Below are 12,171 nucleotides of genomic sequence, written 5' to 3'. Positions count from 1 at the left end.
TCTTTGTTTTTAGTAAAAATCTTTTTTAAGCTTATGGGTCATTCCTAGTCATCATTCCCTTGTTTCACGGACAAGTCTTAATAACAACAAACCAGATTGAGGCTGTGGATGCCTGTCCTTCACGAGTCAACATCCCTCCCGTTAACATTGACTGCTATTTCGGTCAAACAGGATCTTTTCTTACCCAAAAAAAACTAACTTATTCGTTTTATTTGTCGAATTAAATTACTGAATAATCTGATCTTTTAGGCGGTAAATTACAGAAGATAAATGGACTGTTACTTGTTTAAGTAGTAACTTTGCCCTTGTCCGGCTTTCCTCCTAGCCACAATGGTTTTTCCAATAACAACCATCTTGCATATAGGCGAAGAGACAAAATCCAAGAAGTGAAAATTGAATTATTGTCCTTCCTTCTAATAGACTTTCACAGATATCCTTATGAAACTTTACAAATATTCCTAATGACATATTTGGAATTCTGTGTGAAAACGAAATGCTTATAATTCCGCATTTAACCTTTCAGTCCTTTTTTCTTTCTTCCTTCGTACCGCAAATTTGAGAGAGAAACGAAAATCCCACCGGCGCCTCCATCACCAGTCACCACCAACACCTTCACCATCTCTGCCATCTCCGTTCAAATACATAATCAGCTCCGCCACCACCCCTAGTCCACTGTCTGTACAATTCCCTCTATCAATACCTCTTAAACTTGCAGCACCACCATCACCTCCTAAACAATCTGTTTTAATCGATTTCACCAGATTCATCTACGAAATTCAGATTAAGAGATAAATCAATTGAAACTAATCTCCATAACCTAATCCCGAGCACCAGGTTCGTCAGTCTCACTCCGATTTTTCAACTGAATTGGGCATGGTTTCATTTTTAAACCCTAATTTTGGGTTTCATTTTTCTTCATATCGATGATTAATTCTGGTAATTCATTATTCTCATCTGTATTTAATCATAAAAATGCAACTGGTGTTTGAGTGAACTGTGATGGTGCTTTCATGGTCGATTTGAGCTGAGTAGAAGGGAAATAACAAGCTATTGCGAGTCAGTGAAGGATTATATTGAAGGGGTTGGTTCGAATTTGATGTTGACAGTTAAATGGTGTGAAATTGATTTAGGGACCCTGCTAAAATCTGGTCATTGTTATGGGTTAAGTGTAGATGAGAGTGTTGTGATGGGTGATGGAATGAATGAGTTGAGATGCAGAATGAAGTTGGTGTTGAGTTTGGATGTATGCTTAGGAATGGCTTGAGACAATACTGGAAAGTGGCTTTGTAGGATGAAATGGTGGTTTCTGTGGACAAATGGGATAATACTATCATTGCAGTACTGGTGGTATGAAAGTACAGGTGGTTAGGTGTCGCTGCTGTCGATGTGAAACAAGAACGGAGTTGTGCCATTGATGCAGGTGATACCAGCGAGAAGGAAATTGAGTGTTGTTTACATTTTGGTATTGATTCAAAGAGGACAGAGAGAGAAGGAGATTGCAACTGAGTTAGGTTGTAGAATCTGAAGCTGCACTGCAGAATGTAAGATTCCAGAGTTAATGCTCAGTGTTGCCGGCTTCATTGTAGAGAGTTAGCTGGTGGACTGTGGAGCTGTTGTAGTTGAGTGCAATGGCAGCGCCGAATGATGGAAGTGCTGGTTTAGATGAATGTTTAGGTCCAGGTACCAAGTGCAATTTACAAATGCAAATGCAGGTGGTGCTGTTGTGCAATTGCAGAGATGATGTTATTGAATGGGAGAATGGTTTAATGAGGCTAGGATGCAGTTGCAGGTGACAGTTTGAATGGATTGCAGTGGAAGCTGTAAGGTGACAGTGAGGCACTAGTGGTGTTTGGTAGTCTCTGTAACGGACTCGAATTGCAGATGTGGATAACAATAAAATGCATTGGGTTGTGTATGATGGACTGGAGCTGTTGATTTAGGGGATTAACTGATGTCGCAAGTGGATATAAGATGGTGCAATGAGCTGTAGGTTAAGCTGTTGTTGTTGTTATTGTTATGAGGAACAAGAGCATAAGGAAATGGGAGAGCTAGATACTGAAATTGGGAAGATAAGAAGCAGCGGCAGTTGCAGGGAGATGGGTTAGTAACAAGAACAAGGTTTAGAGATTTGAACTACTATTGATCTTTTTTTTTCCGGATCAATTACTGTTGTTGATCTCTAAATTGGATCAACTTCTGATGTTGATCCTTTTTTTTTTTTCGGATCAACTACTGTCGTTGATCCCTAAATTGGATCAATATATACTGTTGATCCTTTTTTTTCGGATCAACTACAGTTGTTGATCCCTAAATTGGATCAACATATACTGTTGTCGATCCTTTTTTCTTTTTTTGGACCAACTACTGTTGTTGATCTTTTTTTTTTGGATCAACTACTGTTGTTGATACAAAATACCTAAACCAGTGGTGGTGGTGGTAGTGGTGGTGGTGGTAGTGGCGGTGGTGGGTGGCGGCGGCAGAGGTGGTGGTGGCGACGGCGGACTGGCGGTGATTGCATCAGTGGTGGTGGTGGCGGATGCGGTGGTGACGGACTGATGGAGGTGGTGGCGGACTGGTGGCGGTGGCGGCGGTGGTGGTGCTAGTGGTGGTGGCGGGCTGGTAGCGGTGATGCAATGGTGGTGGAGTGGTAGTGGAATATTAGTGGTGGTGGTGGTTGGTAGGTGGTGGTTATTGAACGATGGTGGTGGAATGGTAGTTGAATGTTGGCGATGGTGGTGCTAACGGTTGTGGTTAGAGGAAGAAATTTGTTCCAGTTTGAAATAAAGAAAAACATTATATGGGTGAGGGTATTAAGGTAATCTAATATTAAATGGATAAGGTTATAAAAAAGTAGGAACATATTTATTGTTGAATAAGTGATATATTTATTTGATGTCAAAAGTTGGGATATATAATTATATACCCAAAAAATTACAGAAATAATAGAAGATACTGTAATAAGAGTGCGTAGGTTAACCTAGCTGGGGGTTGATGTTAGAGAGGTCGACCTATGATATGTGGTCGTTTTGAGTGTTCACACGCACACATATAAATATTCCCTCTCGATTAGATTCCGTACCGCCTGATTACTTTAAGTCAGTAAAACAGTGTAACGCTAAACAATGAAGGACTTTGCTTAGATAAAAGTACTAAAACCCTAAACCTGTCAGAATACCATACTTCTTACCTTTCCATTTTTGTTACCGCTTATTTCCTTAAATACCCTTGCACAATCTTTTGTCTATGGTTCAAGTGTATGGAAGAAATGGGAGGCCGAGACATTTAATAGTGCATGAATTAGCGTGGATGTGTTAGCATCTTTAATAATCATCGTGCATCAACAGAACGGCACTGTGAAGTCTTCTATTACTTGATTTTGTGGGACAATAAAGAGAATATATAAACAAAAATTGAAACAGTTTTTCGTGTTTTCCCAGCAGTGTCCGAGATCAACTCTAATAATCTCCAATCTAATCGCTTATATAGTCCGACAAACAATGTCAGAATACTATTTCGTGGTGCCATTTTATACCTAGCCAGCTTAAAAATATAAGAAAAACAAAGAAAAATGCGCCATACCATTGATAGAACCATCTAGCATCATTCACATAGAGAAAATAATTCGTCAACAATCATTAAAATAAATCCCCAAGAATAAAAGATGAGAAGAAGAAGAATGAATTGAAAGAAAAAGAAGTAGAAAAAGAGAAAGTTGAGGCATAAAGAGAGTAACAATCTCAAAACTCACCCGCCATGACTGTGATGCGACAATATAAAATTTTGGGTGTATGCAGCAGAGTATTGCAGTTGATACAAAAGTCGCTCTGTACAAAAGAAAAATCACTAAAACCGTATGCGAAAACCTAACACGAGGGGCATACAGATAATAGTATGCATTGAGAGAATTGGAAGCGTGTGTGTGCGAAAACACTAGATTCTACTGCAAGCAATATTGAAAAGATGTGTATGAGATTAGAATCTGGAGGGTAAAAAAGTGAAACTGAAACAATGATTAAACAATCCAGACAAAAGCAGCTGTGACCATGTGCAAGGGGCCGAGTGCCGTGCCAGCTGGTCCATAAGGAGAAAAGTCCCTCTGATATTACAAGAGTTTCCAGCAGTTAACAACTAAGCATTATATTACAAAATTTCAAATATGCCATTAGGGATATTTGTAAAGTTTCACAAGGATATTTGTGAAGATCTATTAGAAGGAAGGACAATAATTCAATTTCCACAAAATTTTTTATCTCGGATTCACGGTGGAAAGGAAAAATCTTCTTCCAAACTACGCGGCAGGAATAAGAGGATTTCTGTTGGTAGATGCCCCAGGCGGCTATGATTGGGAAGGGTGCGCAACAGTTTGGTTCAAGTGTACCATTGGTTGCACATGGCATCTTGGGAGGGCCGGCAAATGAGAGCTCTGGAGCGCAACGATGCTTACATAAAGAAAATTTTCATCAGTATCATTATCTAATGACTTTATCACCAGTGACACCTGCAGCTCAAAGATACATATAACTCTCATTTTCTTTCTTATAGACAAAAAAAAATAGAAAGAAAAAAGAAACCGTTATCCTAGTATTTTAAACTTTAGTAGCATATCTAATGTAACATGGATGACTTTAACCTTTACCACTATTCGAAAATGATTCCAACACTACCGACACTTTCCTATGGGTATTTGCATTGGGTGTTATTGTTCCATGCTTATTGACATTTTACGTGTGGTTCTTGATTATTCTTATTAGTAAAATCGTTTTCGCCAACACCATCGATAACCTTTAAATCAATCTTTTATTCATTTTTAATTATAAAATTATCTTCTAGTAACTTTTCATGCAGTTATCTCTTGTGCATTTTTGTTTTTCTCCATGTCTTTATTACAAAACTTATGCATCAATTGTAATCCAAAAAGTTTACCATATAATACCCAACTAGATGATGCCTTTCATTTCCTCTTTTTCCCATATGTAGCATGAGTTACCTTCTCTGTAAATGGGATGGCATCTAAACTAAGTTTGGATGGAATCCGAGACACATATCGGAATCACACTCCGTCCCCGGATCATCTCTAGCATTTTTAAGTCTCGGGGAACAAAGATTAGATTATAAAAATAAATAATCAGTCATAATTACACAGATGTCATTAATCACATAAAAATGAATTCCACAAAAATGCTCCAAAATGGAAAATTGTTAATGTCTAGATTCACATTTTGTGAATTATTTTTAAGAAAACGATAGCTCTTTCTATTGAGGAATCTCTTCTTGCTGGCGTTGTCTACAAAACAGGTTTAAGTTAATTAGTCAAGAATCTGGTAATCCAAGAACATAATGGTAAACATCTACCATATATGCGCAAATATCTCACATCTTTGGCAGATATTTATTGTAATTTAGTTTATATTCTACTAAAATGACGCTTAATTGTTGATTTGTTTGCACGACATTTTGAATTCCAATACGATGTACCGTACCGGTAACCTGTGTACCTTCTTAGCAGCTATAGTAAATATATTTTCTTCAATTACCAGTTACTGCCGCCTGCCGGTTGAATTAATACGTATGAATATAGTCCCGAAATGAGTGAACTATTTTGATTTCCCACATAGGATATGATATAGAAATCTCACTACCATGACATATATAGAACTAATGTCAACGGTACCTTGAAATATTTAGGGTTTTTCTCTGAATTGATATCATATCCAATTCTTAATTTTCAAACTTTTCATTTTTAAACCAGTTGAATTCACTAAAATCTACAGATAAAAACAAGGAAACTCCAAATAAATGCTTGATTATTTTGTGTATTTAATATATTAACCATAAAATCAAACATCTGTAAAAAAAAAAGCAAAAAAAAAAAGAAAAAGAAAAGAAAAGGTTAGGGTTAGAGAGAGAAGAGGAGACTCGTCTCGTGAAAGGAGAAGAAGGAAAAGAAAAGAAGAGAAAAGCCGTTCTCTCTTTCATTTCTTCTTCTTCTTCTGCTCTGCTCCTCAAATATCTCTCTCTCTCTCTTTCTCTGTCTGTCTAAAGCCTTTTCAAGACTCACACATTCATTCCTTGCTTCCTTCTTTAAAATCACGAGATCCCCATCTATTTTTCCTCTTCTTTCTCTCTCTCTCTCTCTGTATTTCCTTCCATGTCTTCTTCTTCTACTTCTACTTCCAGACAAATTTCTTCTTCTTTTTCTTCTTCTCATTGGTGGCTTTCATTTTTCTGTTGAATTAACAGAAAAAACCCAGAAACAAAAACATTTAAAGTTTTCATTTTTTGTTTTTGGTTTGATTAAAAATGTCAAATTCTAACAGAGAGTTTGATTCTTCACTAAATGATCGATTTCGTAGTACTGCATTAACTTGTACTAATGATAAAGGAGGAGTAGAAGATAATAAACCAGATTTCAAAGAACTTGATTTGGGTTCACCAGTTTCACCATTAAGACTAGCAAATCGTAACAGTAATGTTCCGACACCAAGCAGTAGTTCAGGTTCTTCTGGTTCAGTCTGTGGTAAAAATGCAATTGTTAAAACCAGCAGCCATTCCGGTGAGATTGAAAGTAGACATAGCCCGACTACTACTACTGTTACTGTTAACGAAACTACCGGATCCGTTCCGGTACATCGCAATTCAAGACCAGGTCATGTACGATCTCACTCAGCAGGTGTTCCCTTGATTTACTCTGGAAATTCTTCCTCTTCTTCCTCGGCGAATTCTCCGGTAAATCTAAATGCTTTACCGACTGGAAATATATGTCCATCTGGGAAACTATTGAAGACCGGAATGGCACATAAAAGTCCAGCAAGATACGATGTTTTAGGTTCTGGAACTGGAAATTACGGTCATGGAAGTATAATGAGAGGCGGGGTTGGAACAAAATCCGGTGGAAATTTGAACGAAGTTTTGAGTGGTGCTGGGAAATCAGGGAATTTGGTGGATCCAGAGGAGTTGAAAAGAGTTGGAAATGAGAAGTATAAAAGAGGGAATTTCTTAGATGCTTTGTATTTGTATGATAAAGCTATTGCTATTTCGCCTGATAATGCAGCTTATAGGAGCAACAGAGCTGCAGCATTAACTGGTCTTGGACGATTTATGGAGGCCGTAAGAGAGTGCGAAGAAGCGGTTCGATTGGATCCTGGATATTTTAGAGCTCATCAGAGATTGGCTTCTTTGCATCTTAAGTGAGTATCCAGAACTGGAATTTCTATTGTGGATAATGTGCTTATTTTTGTATGCATTATGTTTTTAGTTTGATGTGAGTTTTTCTTGTTGCAATTTTAGGTTGTTTAGATCTGATTTACCTAAGATAGTTCTTATTTTTCTGCTTATATTTATGTAAGATTTTGATAATTTTGCTTTTTCTATGTTGATAGTGGTTGCTGTATTGACATCCTGATACTAGTTTAGGAAAGATTCATGGGGTCCTTGTTAGTCAAAAAATAATTCATGGGTCCTTTGTTTTTTCATCTCTGAGCTTTCGAGGTTTTTCGATGAACAGGATCCATTGAATGTCTGTTTTGCCTTATGGTTGCTTCATTAGTTTAGATTCATGAGTAACTTTTATAGCCCACCGTGCAAGATTCAACTTTCTTTGTTTTCTTCATTTGTTCCTACTTGTAAAGGACCATCTATCTAATTGCATTTAGTTCCTATTTATTAGCTTGTTTTGGTGACTTTGATGCCTTAGGAATAAAGATGTTCAGGGATCAAGTTCATGATTTTGAAGTACATTTCATGTTGATCTTCTTGCAGGTTAGGTCATGTTGAGATTGCCAGGAAGCACATTTCTTTTCAAGGGCAGCATCCTGATTCAACCGAGTTGCAAAAGTTGCAAGCAGTAGAGAGGCATCTAAATAGATGTACTGACTCGCGGAGAATTGGTGATTGGAAGAACGTACTGAGGGAATGCGATGCTGCCATCGCTGCTGGAGCAGAATCTTCTCCTCAGGTAAAAATCGTATTGTGGACTTAATGTCCTGTCATAATCCTGCCTGTTGATTTGATTTATAATGGATAAAATCAGATGGCCTGAAATGGTTAGAATGGAATTTACAGCTCCTTGCCTGCAGAGCTGAAGCCCTTCTGAAGCTCCACCAACTAGATGATACAGATTCTTGCCTAGGGAAAATACCCAAATTCGAACCGTCACCAGCTTCCTTCTCGCAGACCAAGTTCTTCGGGATGTTATCAGATGCTTACATCTTCTTTGTTCGCGCACAAGTTGAGATGGCACTGGGAAGGTGAGCTGATATACTACAGTCTTGCTTTTTGTTTTATGAACACAGTAGTAGAGCAAGTCTTGTTTGAGTTATTACTAATGAGACTGGAAGATTTGAGGTAAAAATCTAAAATATGAGAACAGAAAGGTGTCCTCTTGATGCTCTCGCTGCGTAGTGTATATCTATCTGTTTCGTACTTGCATAATTTGAAAGTAGTTTCGGATTTGATAGTTGATAGTTGATACTGTACATATTTCCAGAATTCAAATCTCTAGTACTCGGATTTTCTTTCTGTATCCTGGTGTTGGTGAAAACTCGTGTTTGACTCATGAATCATGATTCAAACTTGGTTGTACGAACTATATTCTTAGGGTCTTGAATTGAATATTTTTCTTAGGTTTGAGAATGCAGCTTCGGCTGCTGAGAAGGCAGGGCTCATCGATCATCGAAACGCTGAAGTTGCAGTGATGCTTAACAATGTGAGGCTAGTGGCAAGAGCTCGCGCCCGTGGGAATGATCTCTTCAATTCTGGCAAGTATGCCGAAGCCTGTTCAGCTTATGGAGAAGGTCTTAAGTCGGACACTTCCAACTCTGTTCTCCATTGTAATAGAGCAGTTTGTTGGTCTAAACTTGGAAACTGGGAGAGATCCGTGGAAGACTGTAACCAGGCTCTCAAGATCCAGCCTAAGTATACAAAGGCCCTTCGTCGGCGAGCTGCGTCCTACGGCAAGGTGAAATGGGATTTCAGTATTCTAATTTCAGATTTTAAGCTTCTTAAAATTTCTAGCTGATCAGCTGTTACTTATTTTTGGATGGATTATAGCTTGAACGGTGGCTTGAATCTGTGAGGGATTATGAATCTTTGAGAAGAGAACTACCAACGGACAATGAAGTGGCGGAAGCTCTGTTTCATGCTCAAGTTGCACTGAAGAAATCTCGAGGGGAGGAAGTCTCCAATTTGAAATTCGGCGGTGAAGTTGAGGAAATCATGGGCGCTGATCAATTTAAAGCTGCAATATCTTTACCCGGTCAGTAATCACCAACCTCATTGGTTCAAGGATGTGTTTCTTAGATTGTAGCTGTATACTACATAGCTCACTTAGCAAACAAACTCAAATGTGATATGTGGAAGAAAAAAAAGAGGATGACACAAATACCATTGATATACTTTGTTTTTCAGTATACATAGGGCAACATTCTTGGTGGGATCAAGTTCCCCAAAGCGCTTAGGCAAATTATGTACCGGTAAAAAAATATAAACTATTATTCGCTTTAGGCAAATGATGAAATCTGTTGTTTTCAAAGTTTCTTTTTAACGCTTTTCCTCGCACCAGTTATAATAAATCAGAGGTGAAACGAGAAAATATAGTTATATAGTTCCCTACTGATGCCCATAGATCGAACTTGCAGGTGTTTCAATTGTCTTCTTCAAGGCCGTTTCAAACCAACAATGTGATCAGATTTCCCCATTCGTGGACACGTTGTGTGTTCAGTACCCATCTGTGAATTTTCTCAAGGTTAGTAACTAGTATTACAGTAACGAACCTTTTTACTTTTCACTGCATATTTTTTTTTGTCCATCAATCATTCCCATAAGTATGATAAGAATGTGGTTAATTCAAACAAAATTACGTGATTTTGTAATTTTAGGTGGATGTGGGAGAGAGTGCTTCAGTAGCCAACACAGAAGCTGTTAGAATTGTGCCAACGTTCAAGATTTACAAGAATGGCCACAGAGTTAAAGAAATGATCTGCCCTAGCCATCAAGTATTGGAGTATAGCGTAAGGCATTACAGTCTGTAGAACCACAACTAAGTTGCGGTTCTTATTGCAACGTTTCTACATTCTCTTCTCATGATCCAGCCTCTGTTGCGTGATAGTAATTTCTCCACACCCTCTGCTATTCGGTATTACGTACAGGGATTACCAATTTTCACCTGTCAAAAAAACAGACTGATTTCGTAGAGCCAAGGCCTGAGAAACCCAGAGTAAAAATATTCTTTCTTTTCGAGTCTTTAAATTTTATTCATTTCATTTTCATTGCTCTCTCTGGGTTTCGGTATTCATTGTTTCCGCATCTCTTTTTACTCTTCTTTCGGGTTTCCATTAGAGGCTTTAAGCTGGCCTCATTCATGTGACCCAACTCTGTTAAGGTCCTGAAAGATGAGATAAGTGTACAATTTAGAGAGGCCTCTCTGAAGTCTTTCAGAAGGTTTGTTTGGTAGAGAGAAAGAAAGAGAGAGGGAGAGAGTGTATGTAAATGTATGTATGTATATGATATATATCAAAATATTGGAAGCCATGATGGAAGGTTTGAGGAATGGTGGATATCGTTCTCGATTGGGTTATTGAGAGAGGGAGAGTAATATCGGTCATGAGCCGTGGTAATATTCATCTATGTTGTTTCTGCTCTATCATTCCATGAATAAATTTTCAACATTTTTCATCTTCCATATATCTCAATTCTTGTATTTTCCATGATTAATGATCACTGTTCCTGTCAAATTACTGTTGTAAACTATTCTTGGATCTTGATGCAACAGAAAACATGCAGGATGATTTGTTGAGTAATGTGGGGTTTTTGTGTTATGCTTCTTTTGGAAGGATGTTATTTATATTAGATCACTGTGCAGGTGTATAAGCCAGCCAGTACATTGTCTTTAAATGTGAAGACTGCTTACTTTATGAGGTGGTTGAGATAACCTTGGAGGCATTCATTTATACCACCACCACCGCCTTTGGCTTTGAGTGCAGTAGAGTCTTGTTGTAATTTAAGATTCTAGTTTGTTTGAACTTTGATTTCAAATTTATAGGTCTCATCTCAGAATTGTGATATATGTCATGTGTGGGTACAACTACAAGTGAATTAATGTAGAACATATATGAAAATAGGTTGGATAAATTTGGGGCATACAAGATAATTTGGAGGCATACATAATAAGACAAAAAGGGATTGGAAATAGTATTTCTAGGCTATTCCTTATCCAACCTATTTTCATATATGCCAAAATACCCTTATGAGATTAGTGTTAAATTAGTGTTAATCTGATTAGTTGGTTTAGTGTTAATTTAAGATCATAATTTTCTTTTTAAAGATTAGTGAGTTATATTTTTAGAAAAAGAAGGAGGAAAGAAGAAGGAGAGGAGGAAAAAAACTTCTTTTTTTCTTTATGATCTTTGTGATTATTGAGAGACGTGTGATACAAATTCGAGTGAGGAAGATGAATCTTCATCACGTAAAGCTATGAAAATACATATCAATTACGATGGAGATCCAGACATGGCTTATTTGTTGGATTTTGAAAATGATTTTACCCAAACTCAACCTTTTTCTCAAGCTCAAGATGATTCCTTTATGGAGCCAAACCCCGAAGATGAGTACATGGATGAGGAACCCAATGCTAATAATACACAGGTATGGTTATAGAAGTTGATTAATTTCCGTTTTGTAGCTTTATTTCACCAAAAGTTATGATTTTTGCAACTAGTTCGGGGCAACAGAGTAAGGTTTGGCAGATAATATGTATGCCGAACCATCAAAAATAAGAACAGTTCGGTTTCTACGATTGAGAAATATATACGCCGAACTTTCATTCAATTATTTTCGCGCCAAATAATTTTCATGGTTCGGCTCAAATGCGATTTGATAATATAAGCCGAACCATATACAAAAAACTATACGAGTTACAATGTAAGGTTCGGCTTACATGTTATCCAGCCGAACCATAATTTTTTTTTTTATAAATTTCAAGTCTTATGGTTCGGCTTATAATATTAGTGCCCAATAGGCCAAATCCATGTTTGAGAATAGGTTCGGCTTTGTAAATCGAACACTAACTGGCCGAACCGTGAGATCGGCTTTCATAGAGTACTGCGTGTTAACCGAACCTAACCCAAAACCTGTGCGATATTGTTGTAGATTGTTCCTGAAATGGAAACTATGGAG

The 12,171-nt window shown here is 37.6% G+C and overlaps 1 protein-coding gene across 1 annotated transcript; it reads left to right on the top strand.

Annotated features, from left to right (window-relative positions):
* Positions 1-5,952: 5,952 nt before the first annotated feature.
* On the top strand, positions 5,953-10,703 carry LOC113297030 (TPR repeat-containing thioredoxin TTL1-like). The gene is made up of 7 exons (XM_026545420.1): positions 5,953-7,187; positions 7,759-7,954; positions 8,062-8,246; positions 8,623-8,956; positions 9,049-9,253; positions 9,636-9,742; positions 9,876-10,703. Exons 1-7 carry the CDS (start codon positions 6,301-6,303, stop codon positions 10,026-10,028), a joined length of 2,067 nt encoding a protein of 688 aa, XP_026401205.1. The 5' UTR covers positions 5,953-6,300; the 3' UTR covers positions 10,029-10,703.
* Positions 10,704-12,171: the final 1,468 nt, after the last annotated feature.

The sequence above is a fragment of the Papaver somniferum genome, chromosome 7, assembly GCF_003573695.1.
Source record: "Papaver somniferum cultivar HN1 chromosome 7, ASM357369v1, whole genome shotgun sequence".
In the NCBI taxonomy this organism is placed as follows: domain Eukaryota; kingdom Viridiplantae; phylum Streptophyta; class Magnoliopsida; order Ranunculales; family Papaveraceae; genus Papaver; species Papaver somniferum.
This window is presented reverse-complemented; position numbering and strand designations above follow the sequence as displayed.